At 42.6% G+C, this 18,947-nt stretch overlaps 2 protein-coding genes, 1 long non-coding RNA gene and 4 other non-coding genes across 10 annotated transcripts; 2 read left to right on the top strand and 5 right to left on the bottom strand.

The window, feature by feature from the left end:
- The first annotated feature begins 233 nt into the window (after positions 1-233).
- LOC118399484 (CTP synthase 1-like) lies at positions 234-9,239 on the top strand. The gene is made up of 17 exons (XM_035795603.2): positions 234-447; positions 1,485-1,657; positions 2,322-2,492; positions 2,839-2,939; positions 3,106-3,306; positions 3,433-3,513; positions 3,737-3,888; positions 4,458-4,590; positions 5,751-5,839; positions 6,154-6,248; positions 6,398-6,504; positions 6,603-6,699; positions 7,874-7,929; positions 8,012-8,108; positions 8,213-8,357; positions 8,497-8,579; positions 8,675-9,239. The coding sequence occupies exons 2-17, from the start codon at positions 1,492-1,494 to the stop codon at positions 8,689-8,691; spliced, it is 1,791 nt and encodes a 596-aa protein (XP_035651496.1). The 5' UTR covers positions 234-447; positions 1,485-1,491; the 3' UTR covers positions 8,692-9,239.
- On the bottom strand, positions 8,966-11,937 carry LOC118399485 (uncharacterized). Of its 4 annotated transcripts, none has more exons than XR_004828845.2 (9): positions 11,863-11,937; positions 11,188-11,252; positions 10,863-10,921; positions 10,573-10,637; positions 10,323-10,370; positions 10,030-10,093; positions 9,667-9,743; positions 9,405-9,468; positions 8,966-9,212 (listed from the first exon to the last, which is right to left on the bottom strand). It is a non-coding gene; the product is annotated as an uncharacterized LOC118399485 (long non-coding RNA). The 4 variants fall into 4 exon arrangements; XR_004828844.2 differs by having other exon boundaries at positions 9,671-9,743; positions 11,863-11,936; XR_008072672.1 differs by having other exon boundaries at positions 8,966-9,468; positions 11,863-11,936.
- LOC118399678 (small nucleolar RNA SNORD99) lies at positions 9,278-9,351 on the bottom strand. The gene has a single exon (XR_004828885.1). It is a non-coding gene; the product is annotated as a small nucleolar RNA SNORD99 (small nucleolar RNA).
- On the bottom strand, positions 10,462-10,540 carry LOC118399680 (small nucleolar RNA SNORD103/SNORD85). The gene has a single exon (XR_004828887.1). It is a non-coding gene; the product is annotated as a small nucleolar RNA SNORD103/SNORD85 (small nucleolar RNA).
- Positions 10,738-10,817, bottom strand: LOC118399681 (small nucleolar RNA SNORD103/SNORD85). Its single transcript, XR_004828888.1, has one exon. It is a non-coding gene; the product is annotated as a small nucleolar RNA SNORD103/SNORD85 (small nucleolar RNA).
- On the bottom strand, positions 11,011-11,146 carry LOC118399682 (small nucleolar RNA SNORA16B/SNORA16A family). The gene has a single exon (XR_004828889.1). It is a non-coding gene; the product is annotated as a small nucleolar RNA SNORA16B/SNORA16A family (small nucleolar RNA).
- Positions 11,938-13,071: 1,134 nt separating the features above from the next.
- On the top strand, positions 13,072-15,150 carry LOC118399483 (ras-related protein Rab-39B-like). The gene is made up of 2 exons (XM_035795602.2): positions 13,072-13,433; positions 14,524-15,150. Exons 1-2 carry the CDS (start codon positions 13,219-13,221, stop codon positions 14,957-14,959), a joined length of 651 nt encoding a protein of 216 aa, XP_035651495.1. The 5' UTR covers positions 13,072-13,218; the 3' UTR covers positions 14,960-15,150.
- The last annotated feature ends 3,797 nt before the right edge of the window (positions 15,151-18,947 follow it).

The following is an 18,947-nucleotide window of genomic DNA, read 5'->3' as shown; positions in this document are numbered from 1 at the left end:
CATGGTACAAACATTATTGTCGTATGCTGGTTTGTATCGGACATCGTTTGACTATTTTACTCACAATAATGCAATTAGTATGAAAGTGTAGACAAAAAATTGCAATAACGATTGGCATATTGATATAGCTCCCCTTAAAAAAATACAATAGTTACATTTCCAGCGTGGTGAATGCGCAAGACGCTACGCAACCTTGGCGTCCTCGACCACAAGGCTACTCTGGCTTAGTCGCGCGTAGTTTTCTGTACTGCTCTGATACAAGATTTGGCCAGTGAACACGTGTTGGAACTTGGAGTGGATTGGATAGTCAATTCTAATTAAGTCACCTTTTTTAAAAGTATTATTCAAGATTTGAAGGAAGAATTTAAATGTGTATATATATCGACAATTTAAAATCAATCAAGTCCAAATATTTACCATTTGACCGCCTTACACTATTTCGTTTTGGTGAGTTGAAAAACATGCTTCCTTTGTGAACTTCACCGCAGCCCTGAGGTAGCCTAGCCTGCGGTTAGCTTGTTAGCTCAATTGACGCGATGGAGTCAAATATTTTTTATATATATTTTTTAAAATATTATTCATACTACAAAAATCAACTTTATGGAGTCAAATATTTGTAGAGCTCGTTGTTCTATCTATGACGGAGTCCTCGGGCCTGTTTCCCGTGGAGTCCGCGTGTTATACATCCCCTGTACTGTATTATGACAGGTTTGGGCGCGTGGTACATCAATGCATTGTCCTAGGTTAGGATTCAGTTTAGCTAGCTATCCGGCTAGTGTGGCTCAAAGTTATTGATAATGGAATAGGATATTAAGCTAACTAGCTAGTAAAGCTAACTGTTCTGTAGATAACGTTACTTTATATGTTGCAAGACCTTTACTGTTAGGTAACTTGTGTTACAACCTTTGTACCTGGCTAACTGCAATGTTTATCAACGAGCTCCGTTGTTGTACATTGTTGCATTTACTTGGTGGTTGTAACCGCTGAGAGTGGCTAGATTTACTTTTTTTTCTAAAATCGGAACGTTTATGCCTTAGATGCGCGCGCCCTCTTTGTTCTTTATTTCTCTGACCAATGTAACGTTAGCCACCACGCAGGTACCACTGTACGGTCTTTGCATGTACTGTACTATTGAACGATAGGAATCAGCAAGACCCCTCCCATCCTGAGGGGAAGAAATGTTGATTACGGTACAAAAAAACTCTTGTGCAATTTTTCCACCATTTCAGAGGGGTAGACCTGCTTGGTTGAGCAACACCACATGAAAAAGACAGGGCTAATGTGTATTGCTTAAGGTCACAACAGCAGGAGATGGCATCTAGGTGTAGGATACCTAGAATCCTCCCAGTCGGACTTGGGATTCAAACCAGAAATGTTCCAGTTTTTGGTGCACTTCTCTAGCTTCTAGGCTACCTGCTGCCTCAAGTAGCTACTAGAATCAATTAACTACGTTACTGTAATCCGTATTATTGTCTCCTACCCAGTGCCACAATGAAGTACATCCTGGTCACTGGTGGTGTCATCTCAGGCATCGGGAAGGGCATCATAGCCTCCAGTGTGGGAACTATCCTCAAGTCATGTGGTCTGCGTGTCACCGCCATCAAGATTGACCCCTACATCAACATAGATGCAGGGACCTTCTCTCCGTACGAGCATGGTGAGTTCAGGAAATGTTCTGTATTATAGAAATAGTGATTTTAAGATCTGTCTTGTGTGTATGCTGTGTAACCTGGTTCACAATGGTGAGTCCAGGGTCATGAAACAGAAGAAAATGCTAACTAACTATTATAGGTAGAAACGACACTGTCAATGCAGTTATATGCCATGATGAGGCCTCCTAAGTACTATTCTCTGTTTGTTATGGAATTACTTTCTTTGCTCAAGCACAGTTGTCAGAATCAGAAAATGTTATTGCCATACAATAAATGTTACTAGGAATGTGTGTTGGTGTCCTGTGTACACAGAAGGGTACCTCAACATCAATAGTCTTGATCCCTCAAACTCAACTCTGGACCTTGAAGTCAGTTCCCCTCCCCTCTAATCAGGGACTGATTTTGACATGGGGCTCCAGGTGTGTGTAATTAATTATCAGGACAAACAGAGAACCAGCAGGCTCTGGACCTCAGGGTAAGAGTTGAATACCCCTGGTCTAGATCAACATCGATACAGATGGAGACATGAAAACCTATTCAAATATACAGAATCCTGTCCCTCGCTCTTTCTCTATGTGACATGTTTGCGTGTTGGCTAGGGTTTTAACCATACCACTCGACTTCTTCCAGGTGAGGTGTTTTAACGCTGTTCCTCTGCTCTCCCTCCAGGTGAGGTGTTTGTGCTGGACGACGGGGGTGAGGTGGATCTGGACCTGGGGAACTACGAGAGGTTCCTGGACATCAGGCTGACCAAAGACAACAACCTGACCACTGGCAAGATCTACCAGTCTGTCATCAACAAGGAGAGGAAAGGAGACTACCTGGGAAAGACCGTACAGGGTAAGATTAACTATAAGACAGTGCGGGACAAGGGCTGGGATGACTTGTAGAAACTTGTGTGTATATACAGGGGTTAAAGGAAGAGCTACCAATCTGTCATCAACAGGAAGAAGAGGCTACCTGGGAAAGATAGTCGTGCTGGGAGAGAGACTGGGTATACAGGAGTTCAGACCCTTGTTGAATAGTTGATGTGCATTTGATTTAGCTTGTGTGACATGGCAGTTCTGACCTCAGTCCAATATCCTATGAAGAACCAATGACAAAAAGGAAGGATATGAGCTATCAAGTTCTCGTCACTTTCTCTGCATCTCTAGACTAACTGTCCCTGTTTGGTGTATCCTTGCAGTGGTGCCCCACATCACTGATGCGATCCAGGAGTGGGTGATGCGTCAGGCCAGAGTACCTGTTGACGATGATGGTGTGGAGCCTCAGATCTGTGTCATCGAGGTAAAAGATTATGGTTAACACTGGTAGATCAATGACTTCCAGAGAACCTTTATTGGTTTGATAATAGTGTGACATGTGTACTTGAGGAGCCATTTCAGGCTGGGTAGTTACTAGTTGTATTCCTGTGTAATTGTGTTTCCCGGTATGTCGTGTTTCATGTGTGCAGCTAGGAGGCACTGTGGGAGACATCGAGAGCATGCCTTTCATCGAAGCCTTCAGGCAGTTCCAGTTCAAGGTGAAGAGGGAGAACTTCTGTAACATCCACGTCAGCCTGGTCCCACAGCCCAGTGCCACAGGAGAGCAGAAGACCAAACCCACTCAGAACAGTGTCAGAGAGCTCAGAGGACTCGGCCTGTCTCCTGATCTGGTGAGTTTAAATGAACCCAAGTTTTTTTCTAATCCTAGCAAGCCATCATAACCACTTCTGTCCATTTGTACATTTAGTGCAAGGATTGACTGTTAGCTAATTGTGTTTGTTGTCAATTCCCTCCAGATCATGTGTCGCTGTTCCACTTCCCTGGAGAACTCTGTTAAAGAGAAGATCTCCATGTTCTGTCATGTAGAACCTGAACAGGTAAGACCTGATCGTACAGTCACAGACTAGGATGAAATGACACTGGCTCAATAAATCTTCCCAGTGATTCCTCACATCCTACCTTGTCACCTCCTTCTCAATTGTATTAGAGAAGGTCCAATAAATCTCCCCTTGGTTGATGTGAGGAATCAAGGAAAGATGAATAAAGAACCACTGAAGCCTCTAGTTGTGACTGAGTGTTAGTTCTCCCCTCCTCTCCCAGGTGATCTGCGTGGCAGACGTGTCGTCCATCTACAGAGTGCCTCTGCTACTAGAGAACCAGGGGGTGGTGGGCTACTTCTGTCAGAGATTAGATCTTCCTATAGAGACACGCCCCAGGAAGATGCTCACTAAGTGGAAGGAGATGTCTGACAGGTGGGTGTGTCTGACAGGCATGCGGGCAGGCAGTCTCTGGGACTGGTAGTGCTCGATTATTTTGACCAGGGCTCAGTTTCCCGTGATTAAGATGCTTTTGGGAAACCGGGCCCTGGGCTGTTAATTGTGGGTCCTAATAAGGGACCGATTCAGACCTGGGACACCGGGTGAGTGCAATTAACTACCAGGTAGAAACAAAAAACAAGTGTGTCGACCCTCCAGGACCAGAATTGAACAGCCCATATTTAGACCCACCGAGTTTGAGTTTGACCTCTGGATAAAGAATTACAGAGGCATGTAATGATGCTGTTTGATTGCTCTGCCTATTCACCTGTTGTATTGCAGCACTATGGAGTGACCTGTATTCAGATGATTGGTGCTTTAAGCCAACTGGGAACTCTGAAAAAGGGGGTCAAATCATGACAGCGGTTATCTTCAAGTCGGGAGCTCTAGAAAAAATGTCATAGTTTCCGAGTTCCCAGTTGTCTTAAACACTGAAGTTGGAGATTTCAGAGGTCTCAGTTTTGAACACGGCATATAACTTTGCCTGTGGTGTTTTTGAATCCCAGGTCAGACAGGCTCCTAGAGCAGTGTTCTATAGCCCTGGTGGGGAAATACACCAAGTTCACAGACTCCTACGCGTCAGTCATCAAAGCGCTAGAACACTCTGCCTTAGCCATCTGCCACAAACTGGATATCAAGGTAAAACGCACACAGCCAGGCTAAAACACATGTACAAACTACACATTTGGAAAGGCACTACTGGCTGGTTTCCTGGACATATAATAAGACTAGTCCTGGACTAAGAAAGACTTTCAAGGAAGAAAGCGCATTCTAGTCCAGGATTAGGCTTAATCGGTGTCTGGGAAACCAGCCCAACATCCACAAGCATCTTAACCTGTGCATGACAGTGCATCTTTTTCTATTTAGTTTATTTCACAGCAAGGCTAAATTATACTGTTCTTCTGGCTTGGATGTCCTCAGGAATAGGTTTTATTTTGAAGAAGATTGCTGCTATAATGTGTGATTTCATGTTTAAGTCTTACTTGTTTGTGCAGTCATGTCAACGATACCGAACAAAAATATAAACGCAACATTTAAAGCCTTGGTCCCGTTTTTCAAGAGCTGAAATAAAAGATCCCAGGAATGTTTCATATGCACAAAAGGCTTATTTTGCTCAAATTTGTTTACATTTCTGTTAGTGAGCCTGTATCCTTTGCATAGATAATCGATCCACCTTGACAGGTGTGGCGTATCAAGAAGCTGATTTAATATCATGATTATTACACAGGTGTGCTGGGGACAATTAAAAGGCCACTCAAAAATGTGCAGTTTTGTCACGACACAATGTCACAGATGTCAAGTTTTGAGGGAGCGTGCAAATTGGCATGCTGACAGCTGGAATGTCCAACAGAGCGGTTGCCAGAGAATTGAAGGGTAATTTCTCTACCATCAGCTGCCTCCAACGTTGTTTTAGAGAATTTGGCAGTACATCCAACCGGCTTCAACTGCAGACCACATGTAACCACGCCAGTCCAGGACCTCCATATCCGGCTTATTCACCGGGGGGGCTGCTGAGGAGTGTTTTGTCTTTAAAGCTTTTTGTGGGGGAAAAACTCATTCTGATTGACTTGGCCTGGCTCCCCAGTGGGTGACCCTATGCCTACCCATGGCTGTGCCCCTACCCAGTTATGTGAAATTCATAGATTATGGCCGAATGAATTTGATTTAAATTGACTGATTTCCTTCTATGAACTTTAACTCCGTAAAATCGTTTGACATGTATTGGATAAGCTACGTCCGATCAAGTCAATAGCAACCCATTCTCATGTCTCCCCCTCGTCTATTTTTTTTTTTCTCAGTATATTGACTCAGCAGACCTGGAGCCAAACACACTGAAGGAGGAGCCTGTGAAGTACCATGAGGCGTGGCAAAAACTCTGCAGTGCTGAGTAAGTATGGTAGGGTCCGGGGTAGAAGGTCTAGCGGTGGGATGTGGCATCTTTTATGGTATTGTTCTCCAATCCTCTTGTACCCCCAGACAGTTCTACTTATTTTATGTACGATAGTCCAGTACCAGCACAGCTGATTCATCCAGTTGAATGAACTTGCCTGAACTTAAATACATCAATTAAGTAGAAGTGGCTGGGGGGGACACGGGGAGAAACACTGGGATATGGCATCACGGGGGGTCAGTTGGACTGGTAGAGAACAGGGTCAATATTGTGACTATGTTCATGATAATGGTGTTTCCCTCCCTCCACAGTGGCATCCTGGTACCTGGAGGGTTTGGAGTCAGAGGGACAGAGGGGAAGATCCACGCCATCAACTGGGCACGCAAACAGAAGAAACCCTTCCTAGGTACAGAATTGTCTGGGTTGGTGGCAGGCAGCCATGAGGATGCAGTCTTTACATCAAGGAACAAATTACACCTAAGGGTGGAATTAAAGCTTTCCATTCACATTCCTTCATGTATGTGCAGCGTTAACCTGACTTCTATGGGTTTGCAGGTGTGTGTCTAGGGATGCAGCTGGCTGTGTGTGAATTTGCCAGGAATGTGCTAGAATGGGAAGATGCCAACTCTACAGAGTTTCATCCCGAATCAAAGCATCCTGTTGTAGGTTCCACCTTCATAAGATCTCGCCTCCCTTTTTTTTTTTTACTGGTCGTGAAGGCCAACAAAAATAAATCTGATTCCTTACTGGTTCTTTCTAGGTGATTGACATGCCAGAACACAATCCTGGGCAGATGGGTGGGACCATGAGGCTGGGAAAGAGACGGACCATTTTCAAGACCACCGACAGTATACTAAGTAAGAGACCAAACTTTGAGAGTAAAGTCACTGTTGTAATCACACACTATACAGTGCATTCGGAAAGTATTCAGACCCCTTGACTTTTTCAACGTTTTGTTATGTTAGACTGTTGAACTTGTAGAAAGGGTACCAAAACATTTGTGCAGCATTGAAAGGTCCCTAACAACACAGTGGCATCCATCAATCTTAAATGGAAGGAGTTTGGAACCACCACGACTCTAGAGCTGGCCTCCCGGCCAAGCTGAGCAATCTGGGGAAAAGGGCCTTGGTCAGGGAGGTGACCAAGAACCCAATGGTCACTGGCAGAGATTCAGAGTTCCTCTGTGGAGATGGGAGAACCTTCCAGAAGGACAACCATCTCTGCAGCACTCCATCAATCAGGCCTTCATGGTAGTGGCCAGACAAAGCCACTATTCAGTAAATGGTACATTACAGCCCGCTTGGAGTTTGCCAAAGGGCCCCTAAAGAATCTGACCATGATAAAAAAGATTCTCTGGTCTGATGAAACCATTTGAACTCTTTGGCCTGAATGCCAAGCTTTACGTATGGAGGAAACCAGGCACCATCCCTGCGTTGAAGCATGGTGGTGGCAGCATCATGCTGTGGGGATGTTTTTCAGCGGCAGGGACTGGAAGACTAGTCAGGATCGAGGGAATGGTGAACGGAGTTAAGTATAGAGAGAGATCCTTGATGAAAACCTACTCAGGACCTCAGACTGGGTGCGAAGGTTCACCTTCCAACAGGACAACGACCTTAAGCACAAAGCCAAGACGATGCAGGAATGGCTTCGGGACAAGTCTCTGAATGTCTGTGACCCAGCCAGAGCACGGAATCGAACCCGATCCAACCTGACAGGGCTTGAGAGGATCTGCAGAGAAGAATGGGAGAAACTCCCCAAATATAGCCATGCCAAGCGTGTAGCGTCATACCCAAGAAGACTCGATGCTGCCGGATGTGATTCAACTAAGTATGGTGTAAAGGGTCTGAATACTTGTGTAAATATATTTGTTTAGTTTAAATTAATTTGCAAAAACTTCAAACCCTTTGCTTCATTATAGGGAACAGATTTGTAGATTGATTAGGGGAAAACTTTCATCCATTTTACAGTAAGTCTAAGGTAACGATGTGGAAAAAGCTTCACCTGCTGTGTTTTATACTTGTTTCATTGCAGGAAGACTTTACGGAGATGCCGAGTACGTGGATGAGAGACACCGACATCGCTTTGAGGTTCATGTTCATGTCACTTTCTCTCTATATACTTTCTCTACGTGTCAGTTTTTCAGTGTACTTACCTTGTTTCCGATCTCAGGTGAACCCAGAGCTGAAGGATCACTTTGAAGGGAAAGGCTTCCACTTCGTAGGTCAAGACGTAGAAGGCGAGCGAATGGAAGTCATTGAGTTAGACGGTAAGAGTGTGTCCGGGATCATGTGTATGAGTGGACAAAATGTTTTCTGGTTTGCACGTACCTTTTATACCTACAGCTCTTAACCCCTCTGCTTTTATTTTTAGATCATCCGTATTTCATAGGAGTGCAGTATCATCCAGAGTTCACCTCTCGCCCCATCAAACCATCGCCTCCCTACTTTGGCCTCCTGCTGGCATCAGCCGGGAAACTACAGAGCTACCTACAGAAGGGCCGCTGTCTGTCTCCACGGTAACCGAATATTCACTCAGTATGATTCCTAAACCAGTGTTGAATGTTACAGGCATAGTTACGAGAACTGGCTAAATGAAAGTGTTGTGGAACTTCCATTGTATAGTAACAATATGCCGTTTGAATACCATCTCTGTAGGGACACATACAGTGATCAGAGCGGCAGCAGCACCCCAGACTCAGAAATAGTTGAGTCCTCCATCTCACAGGAATGTGTAACTGGTAAGCAACAATTTCATTCTGACTCTTTTAAAGCCTGGAATTGAAATGGAGCATATTTGGCTGGAACCATTCATCCCACACCATTTTTCTTGCAGAGGGAAAGGAACAATGAAGTGTTGAAAAGGAAATCCCTTTCTAAACAGAGGACCAAGACAAGGGCTAAATTAGCTTGTAAGACATTTTTCCTGACCTGAATGGATTGTTTGGCATGTCTACATGCTCCCGACAACAGGATGTCAAATGGAACTGACATTGGGTCAAACATGCAGTACTGAAGATGTGACGGTTTCTTTACCCAAGGATAACTCCCTTGAGATGAAATCAATGGATGGCGAATGTCTTAAGGAGCCCCCCCCTAATATTTGACAAGAAATTTAATCTGTACATTGCAGGGTTAATTCATCTTTATTGCAGTAAAAGGGTTTTACAAGTGGAGAGGATTGTTTTTCACTCAACCTGGCTCATGGGGCGTGAGTGATGCACCAAGGCACAGATAATATGGTATTATTTAGCTTCACTCATTAGGATGTAGGCCTTATCCATTTTTCGAGCAGCAGCTCGTTAGTGGAATTCCCACATCAATGTGATTGGATGTTATGATGCATGACAGGCCTCAATCATTTTTCACAAGACCTGAGAATAAAGTAATGTTTTAGTGGCTGGAGACAATTTGTATCATATACACTTTGAAGGTGCCGTTCTGATCTCAGTCCCATATCCGCATGTTTCATCCATCAGTCACATTTTAAAAAGGTATCAATCATTGATCAGAACACACCAGACCCTGCACAGATGACTGATTAGCACGAGGCAAAACAGAAGTACCTTAAAACCCATATTACGGGTATATCAACTTTGAAGTGTAGTAGGTCAATGCCAGTCATAAGACCTGCAAATGAAATAAAGTTTAGCTTCTTGATATATACACACATTATATCCAAGGATTTATTCTGATCTTTAGTCCCATATCGACATCATTCATCCAGTAGTCACATAAAAGGTATCAGCATTGATCAGAACATACCAGGCCCTCTGAAGATAAATAAAGTGTGATTTATCCACCCCAAAATGAAAGTTCAGGATATACCTACAGATTGACATTCCCATCAAGGGACCTAGATTGGGCCATTTCATCTTAAGTTTGGCACACTTGTACCCCCATACCTGCAGAAATACCGAGTCAGACATTAGAAATTCAGCCGTGCACAAATTAAGCGCTAACGGCAGGGTTTACATTTGTGGAACTATCAAAGCAACATTACTATGGTTCAAAGATGCAGCTAAATATCTGTAGGACAGTAGAGTGACTACCTCAGGCACAGAGAGGCTAGGACAGTCAAAGACTCCCCATTTCTCTGGCATGAACTTGGAGAACCAGAGGCTACAGACAGAGCCCGGGTCCTTAGGATAGCATGCGACCAGATAACTTTGTTTTTAAAAAAATCCTTACCGGCTGTTCAATCACAAGGTGATTGGGTCATCACCCCTGCCATTTCATTCAGTTGGTACGAGACCTAATGAGAAACAAAGTGACCTTAGTGGGATGATCAATCTAGGTTAATTTCCATTCCAAAACATTGATGGTGAATTCATTACTACTTTCAATAAACAGGCTCAGAAGTAGAATACTGGAATGTCCTCATCTATCATTTCACCTTAATTAATTTAACCAGGTAGATTAAATTACCAAGGCAATGAGAACAAGTGTGTCAGTCTGAATGAAAGGCAGACATTTTGATTTACCTTCAGAATGTTCCGTGGTTAATTCTCAAGTCATCCTAGGTTATAAGCCTATATAGAAAATTTAGTCAGGTGAGACAGCTGCATGTGTTTTGTTTTATATACATGGTAAAAACCACACAATTTGCTATCATTACAATATTTTGGCTCAGACGAGTACTATAAATCCTCATCAACGAGGTACTCCTCTAAGTGAGGGCAAGTTTGTCATCACAGCCTAAACAGATTTATAAAATATAAAAATCAGTTTTACCTCCAATTAAAACATCCACTGGTTCATTCGAATCCCATTTTTTAGAGTCTTCAGATTGACTACTCCTGTAGAGAGCATTAGAAGATAAGGATCAGGTATAGAGGAGATACGTTGTTGTATAGTCAAAACCACACAATTTACATTCAGTTTAAATCTATGATATATTTGGGCTCAGACGAGTACTAAGAAGTTCTCAGCATCGAGGCAGTCCTCTAAGTGAGGGCAAGTGTCTCATCACAGCCAGAATGAAGGATGGTCAAACGTCACGAAATCATCCTGCATAAACGTACCTTCTGCATATCCATTCGTTATTCCGCCGTCTGGGATCTGCTCAGAAGATACCATTGAGCTTAAAGGGCATAGAGAAGCAATCCAATTAGAAAACTTCATCCATCACATGACCAATACATCAACATTTTCTAGGTACAATGGTGCATGGAATGTCCTTCCCCTTAATGTTGCTGCGTCAGTTACTTTCAAACTGGACAGCGACCGTCGGTGAAAGTATTGTTTTTGGCATCCTGTTGACCATGTCTGCTACAATAATGCAGGAACGGCTTCGATAGGTGCCTGGGTTTTGGAATGGGTTGTACAGAGTTATTTGACACTGCTCACCTATTCTGCAGTAGCAATGCAGCCATATTGGGCTGAGCAGGGTTTATCGTATGCCGTTTGTCCACCTAGAAGCAGAGATCAATGAGGTATACTCAGTAGGGCTAACCTTAACCAACGAACGTTAGCTGTGTAGGCCTACACTCACTGCACAAAATGTGACAATTGTTAGCATAACCATCTACTCAATGTTTGACATGATTAGCCATAGTTGCTGGCTCACTAAAAAAGTTCTAGCCCACTGTTCTTTTCGGTAAAAACCATAACTCCTTTGTTCGAGTCAGCCGGAAGAGTGTACTGACTCGGCTTCAATAAGGGCCGCGAGCAGCAGCCGCCACGTGGAAATCACAGGCCAACATAGCTGGCTAACAATGAGTATCGAACTAGCGTATGTAAGCATTTTCGAAATGGTACATGCAACTTCACGATTAACATAAGTTTGTCCACAGAAACTACTTTAGTTGCTAGCTATATAGCCAACGAGAGCACAGGAAGGTGCAGATCCCGACGGAAGTTGGTCTACCCGTCCTAGGAACCGATAGCATATCGACAGAAAACCCATTTTAACATTAAAGTAAATGCTTTTCCCAAAACATGTGATATTGGCAAATAAGTTAAATAGCTTTCACTTGAATTTAAAGGGTGATGTCAGGCGATAACTCTTTTGCTGGTACTCACCTTTTGCATTTAGCTTGAACTGAAGAGAGAGAAAACGCACCCTCTATTGCTTTATATAGTGTGGGAGAACCTGGCGATTGGTCCACATGTGTCACATGGACGAGATGTATGACGGTATATGACGTTCGCCATAAATCAGAGACCGCTATCAACATAGCTACTAATGCTAGAATGTGGCATAAATTAGATAGCTAATGCATGAATTGGTTACTCATAAGATTAACAATAAAAATGAACAAATAATACAACGAAAATAGACGGGATTAAAAAAATGAAAATCCAAACAGAAATACCTGAAATACAAAAACATTTTCACTTGAAGCTATTACTAATTTATTACGCCTGGTCAATGTAGTTCTGAACAAGACAAATCAATGGATTGCTGCACTTTGTGATTTTTGGATTAAGGAATCTGAGATTGATCAAACCCACACACTAGTATTTATTCCAGACGTCCTATGCCTATACGAATTGGCAACAATGGGAAATTACACTTCCGGATTTGAAAATAGATGTGTAGGTCTGTAGGACATCTATGCAATCGAGGTGTATATTTGTAGTAGGCCAATAGTGTTGAAAGTGGTTACTTTAATCAATGATGTTAGGCAAGCCTAAGTGAAAACTATATTTAAACTGATCAAAGTCAACAACCCAACAAACGCACGCACTGACTGACGCCAAAAACCCGTCTCAACATTTCAGCACCAGGGACAGTTCCATGACTGCTGCGACCACAGTTTCATTGAAACGCCAGGATTTAATTGCCTTTCGAACGGACATAACACAACAAACACAAGAATATCATGCAACGCATTTCACAATTCGTGTACAGCGCAGGAAATAGTTTCGCCTACAGCTCATGGTACGCCGTCATGGCCATCTCAAGTCAATAAGCAATTTATAGACGGACCAGGCATAGGCTCCATGGAATTTCACACCAATTTAAGAGTCAGATAACATCTTGCCTTATCATCTGCTATCTAACTATATTTTCACACTGTATAGGCTTCACGTACGATTCATATTTTCATTATCGAAATTACGCTTCGTAGCCTTGGCCCATAGGCTAGAATAAAATACAATAAGGCTGTAGAGTTGTCATAACATAAATGTGACGCTGTATTCTTTTTATGGTGATGTTCTGAAGCAATAGGCCCTATAATAAAGCCCGTGCATTGACCTGGGTAGGTAGCCTATCACATGACTGCAGCACTATCGCTCTTTGCTCGCTGGCGCTCCCATCTCTGTTTTACCAGAAGGCAGTAGGCAGCAGCAGTCACTGGCTTTGTAAACACAACGTGCTGCGCAGCTTTGTTTCGGAACCACCACCATTGTGGGTCTCTCTCTAGCCATGTCATGGATATTTTGTGGCAATATCAGTTCAGGATCATTTTGCTCGGAGACTCGACGGTAGGGAAATCGTCTTTGCTGAAACGGTTTACAGATGGAATTTACAGCGATGTAGCGGATCCAACGGTCGGTGTGGATTTTTATGCCCGTTCGCTAGACATTGAGCAAGGGATTAAAATCAAGCTTCAACTGTGGGACACGGCTGGACAGGAACGATTCAGGTGAGATGTCGACAATAAATGTTATCCTAGGCCTATATCTGTTATCAATAATCTGTTGACAAGATCATGTAATTCATTATTTCCATCAGTATAAATTAACCGATTTGTAACAAATAAGTAACACGCACCAGCCCTCACGATATCTATTGTGATTGGTTTACAATTGTTGGTGAATAACAGTGGAGAAAAATATTTGTTTTTATTGTCTCTCTAGTAACCCACAGAGAAACGAGGTCAGTCATCGTCAGTCATGTTTTACCCTGTGACTGTAATAACGGAGGCCCCTTACGCCAATCTCCATTATAAACAGTCACCAAATTGTGGCGCATCATCAGTTACATTCATTCACTGATGATGGGCAACAACCTCGCCTTGATATTGTTTTGTGTAATACACTAATTAAATATCCTTTTATAATACAATGATAAGAAGGTTTTGTCTTTGGATGGAGTACACTCAAATCCAGTTATTCTGTAAGTGTCGTTTGTTGCTGCTGAGATGGCCTGTAAATCCGCAGGCATGTCTCTCTCTCTCTATTACATACATGTTGTAATGTGCCTCATTGTAGCCTAGTCTGCAATGCCCGGACATGTACAGTAGCCATCCAGGAGCCAGTATATTGTAGTTGAAAAGAACATGTAAACAACATAATTCATTCTCCACTGATGCCTGTAGTCTCAGATACAATTCCTCTAAGATCATTATGTTTGCAGACTGCTCTCAGATCTCCCTTTCCTCTTGAAGCCAAACCTGCATGTCTCTGACAGAATATTATGGAAGAAAGACCGTTTTCCCTTAGGAGGTTCACAGTACACACCTAAAATAGATTCTCAGTGGCATGAATGAACTGTCTCTACAGGTCTGTACTGTTAGTTATCGTTCCTTTGTAAGCCACAAGTTATGTTTTTCCCTGGACCTGCAAGGAGTCGTGGATTTTGTTATGCTGTTTTGCCAACTCCTATATGGCTATTGTCATGCTATGAGTGTAGTTCGGTTCAGAGTTACACTGAGATTCAAGTCAGCATTGTTTAAATTCACGTTTTACTATGGGTCAGAGCTGAATTGTAACATCTCCTACTCCATCTTCCAGGTCCATCACTACTTCCTACTACCGTAACTCAGTGGGCGGGCTCCTCGTGTTCGACCTGACCAATCGCAAGACCTTCGACCACGTGAGAGAGTGGCACAAGGAAGTGAGCGAGCACATTCTGCCGCACCACATGGTCTACATTCTGATTGGCCACAAAAGCGACCTAAACAAGGACCGGAAGGTGACGCGGGACGAGGCTGAGCAGCTGGCGGCAGAGATGGGGATCCGCTATGTGGAGACATCGGCTAAGTGCAACAGCAACGTGGACCGGGCCTTCCAGCTGCTCAGCAGGGACATCTATGAGCTGATGAAGATGGGGGAGATCACCACGAGGGACGGATGGGATGGGGTGAAGAGCGGCCTCACCACCGGGGTCCTGTACCCGGGCGAAGAGGACATTGAGGTGGAGCCAAGGGAGAAGAGCTGCAACTGCTGAGAGACTGAGCCTCAATCTCTGACACCTGACCTCATCCATGGTCATATTCATTAGGCACCAAATGGAAGAAAACTGACTGAAAAAGAGAGGGACTACTTGGAATTGTCCAATAAGATTTTTATTTTCCATTGCGAAACGTTTTAGAAAACGTGTTCCAATATGTGCCCTAATAAACACGACTCATGTCTCCACTGTTGTTCCCCCTCTCTTATCTCCACAGTTTAGTCAGTTTAGTCAGTTTCCCATCGAAATTAAGCCACAGTCTAAAGTGAGGCCCTTGTCCTATGACATCATCATCATCACACGTCCATGTGTCACCTTATGCTTAGTGTAGATAGGATGCCAGTCCCCTCTGTATCAGTTCCTACAGAGGTCAGGATGGGGCTGTTTTCTGATGGGAGTACACAATACACATCCTGTAGTATACATCTTGATGTGACAAAAGCTTCTCTACAAACACAAAAGTCTGAGTCTTTAGGCCAAACACTAGTGTAAATCCTTGCAGTGGAAAAGCATCATACATGTACATGCTAAACGTACAAACATTTGCATCACCTGGGTAGCTTTGGGCCCAGTTAGGTAAGACAGACACAGAGGCTGCATTTTCACAGGCAGACAATTCTGTTATTTTGCCCAATTATTGTTCATTTGGCCAATGAGAAAAGGCCTTTTGCCAATAAGTGGGCAAAAGATCAGAATTTGGCTGCAGCCAGAGACACCTGTATGAGAGCGATCAGGCCTTGAGTTATTCCAGTACATACCCTATTCATTCCTGGATGCCCTTTGCTGCGGAGTCTCAAGGAAGCGAGGTCAGGACTTGCGGACAATGCATTATTGTGGTCTGGCATCACTCCCATTACGTTGTTGTTGGTTGGCTGTGTGTGTGTGTGTGTGTGTGTGTGTGTGTGTGTGTGTGTGTGTGTGTGTGTGTGTGTGTGTGTGTGTGTGTATGCATATGTCGTTGCTCTGCCTGCAGTCCCCTGAGACTGTACATCATGTTCGGTATGGTTAGCTCTGGTGTTAAAAGGTCACTGATAATAGGCAGGGAGAATAAACTGTACTCTATGTTTCACCACGACCCCCCATCCGCTGCTAATCAATATGGTCCTGTAGACTACTAATCTATGTAAGTGCACATAAGCCAAATCATTTTCATGTTGTGGACTTCCTACTTCAGAGTAGATGAGTAATGTTTTCAACATTTTTAAAAACATATCTATCATTTGTAGTACATTGCTGAAGCCACAAACAATTTGGTAGTCACTCTTTGTATTTGAATACTATATGGCATATTAAAAACAAAACAAACCTTCCAAGGTGGGTCTTCAAGGGGGAAAACCACACCAAACAATTTTCCTTTAATTGGAGAGAGGTATTGGCTGACTTTAAGACTGCTCACATGGGGCTTTTGTAGCCATAATAACAATTCATTGGCATTATTACATTATCTGGTTGAGAACATGACATTTTGGCCCTAATGGCTTCCATGCTCCATCAGAATGGTTCCGATATCAAGACAGACAGAATTTTGCACTGCTCTGTCTATAGTCCCTTTCTGCTTGCAGAGAGTGTCCTTTCGCTACTACCTCTATACAGCAAACCCCAGTGCAGATAACAGTTGCGCTGAGACTTGGCTGTAGATTCTGGTGTTACCATAGGAGTGTACAGCCATGGCTCAGGGCCTAGATAACAGCTCACTTTGCCTGGTTCCTCCTACCTCCCTCCTTCCTTCCCCTCAGCTCACCTTGTCCACCTCTCACCAGCACCACACCTCACCAGACATTTTACACACTGTAGATGACAGGAGAGACATTGTGCATTCAGCAACAGTGGCTTTATAGGATATTGTGTTCTATGTTGGTCATTGGGCAAGGTCCAGGAGCATCCGGGCTGTATCATGGCCATGCGACTTGACTTGTTGAAAGGAATGTCTAACTAACTAACTTTTGTAAGCCTTTACATACATTCTGGAAAACAACAATTTCTTAACAACAGTATGTGTTTGTCTACATACAGTCCTTATGTTTTGCCTCTTGCTTTACAAAGTCTGATGCAAACATAGTTTAGTTGTTCCCGCACTCATGGGTTTAACCAGGTTTATAGTTATGCCGTGGTCAGTTTTTTCAGCTCCAGTGAACATTCACAGACTTTGATTAAACCTCTGTTATCACAGGTCATAACCCATGTCTCATTTCTTTCAAAGTTAAATCAGTTGGCTAACTAATATCTATGACACTCTGTATTGATCCCATGTTCTTGTTACGGTAAGGAAGGACACATCCACAAAGAGAAGGCAATACCGAGGCCTAGGGAGAAGAGACACCCTTTAAATGAACAAAAACAGAATGTATAGAAATGGAGAATTATATTTTTCAGACATGGTTTCAGAGGTATGATCATGTAGGCTGCTGTCTGTTTGGTCATCGCAATTCAACTCCTTTTGAAAAGCAGCAAATGTTTCCATTCTAATCCACAAAGGAAGTTAAAGTCAAATCATGTTCCTTATAGTACGTACCTCTTTCATTTTTCAGCTTTGTGTGTAATTTATAACAGTTTTTTTTGTACAGCTGTATTTTTAATGCTTATAATAATGATAATTTGTGCTGTAATACAGCTGCTTGTCAGTGAATGCAACATATTCCTGATCACTGAATTTGATACGGATTCTTATTCTATTGTTACATGAGATATGAAGAAAACAGGAAATAGCAAGCTGTGGTGATGATGATGCCGATGACGGTCTATGAAAAAGGTGTATCTGGAGAAATGCCCATGTCACTGAGATGGAGCACCAGCTATATTCAACAGATCAGGCTCAAGGACTTGAAAGAAGAGATTGAGCTTGGTTCTTGGATCTTGACACATTGCCAGTCGAACTAGAATAGTTTAGATTTTAGATTTTAATAATTTATATTTTAGAAAGTGTTCATTATAAGTAATAAGTGGCAATTTTCATTGTGATGATAGTTATATCATAATACTGTAACTCGAATATCAATCGACAAAACAATCTATTTAGGTCCATGATCGTACAACAACATATGACAAATCACTAATGCATTTTTCTTGCAAATTCTGTTTTTTGGCAAGCTTAGAACTAGACATAGCATCACAGCAGTGCAGTTGATGCCTCTATTTTGCCTCTGACTAAGTCTGATCACAGTTCACAGCTTGATGGAATAAATGTTATTTATTTTCTATTCTAAATGTTCTGGGCAAGGTACTCTACTGTTAAAGGGGTATTCAGTCAATAAACAACATTATGTCCATGGTGCCATATTATGATTGACCAGCTCCATGCCAGGGTTGTGGCGTCCTCTTTTGGTAACAACAGAACTGCATACCTGACCCACTTAGCTGAATCACAGTGCAAATAAAATACTAAACTTCAACTAATAAACATAAAACTGTGTATGGTAATAACAGTGATGGTGTGTTTTAATTTTCATATGCCTCTGTTGAAAATCAAAAGTGTTAATTGGTATAACTAATCAATATCAACAATAACAGATTAATATCACTTGTGGAAATGAAGCTGTTCACTGATATTGCTTTCATTTGCACCCTCCACTGTTGTCCAAGCTCACCTTTAGAAACCATATATAGACTTATGGTAGAAACAACCGTGGTTCTCAATTAAACATCTGGAGTGAGGAAATGCAGATACACACAAGCTAAAGGTGCAAATTCATTAAAATGACAGTGCAAATCTCTCTGTGCAATTTCTAATGTACGTTTAGTTTAGCTGAGGTGTATCATATGGTTTGGTAAGCTGCCAAAATGTGTGATTATTTGATAGGTGGTGAAAGATCAAATAAATGTCATGTTAAATTAAAGAAAGACTTGATTCATTTATATGATCATATCTTTTTAAAGTTAATTATTTTATTAAAGTGACAGTAACGGTATTTTGTAAGCCTACTGAGCATGGATTTTGGCCTGGTACCGAGTCTAGGTCTAGATCAGAGATGGGAAATCTGCAGACCAA

Source organism: Oncorhynchus keta, chromosome 20 (assembly GCF_023373465.1).
Source record: "Oncorhynchus keta strain PuntledgeMale-10-30-2019 chromosome 20, Oket_V2, whole genome shotgun sequence".
NCBI lineage: Eukaryota > Metazoa > Chordata > Actinopteri > Salmoniformes > Salmonidae > Oncorhynchus > Oncorhynchus keta.
The sequence above is the reverse complement of the archived record's forward strand: the minus strand, read 5'-3'. Positions and strand labels throughout refer to the sequence as shown.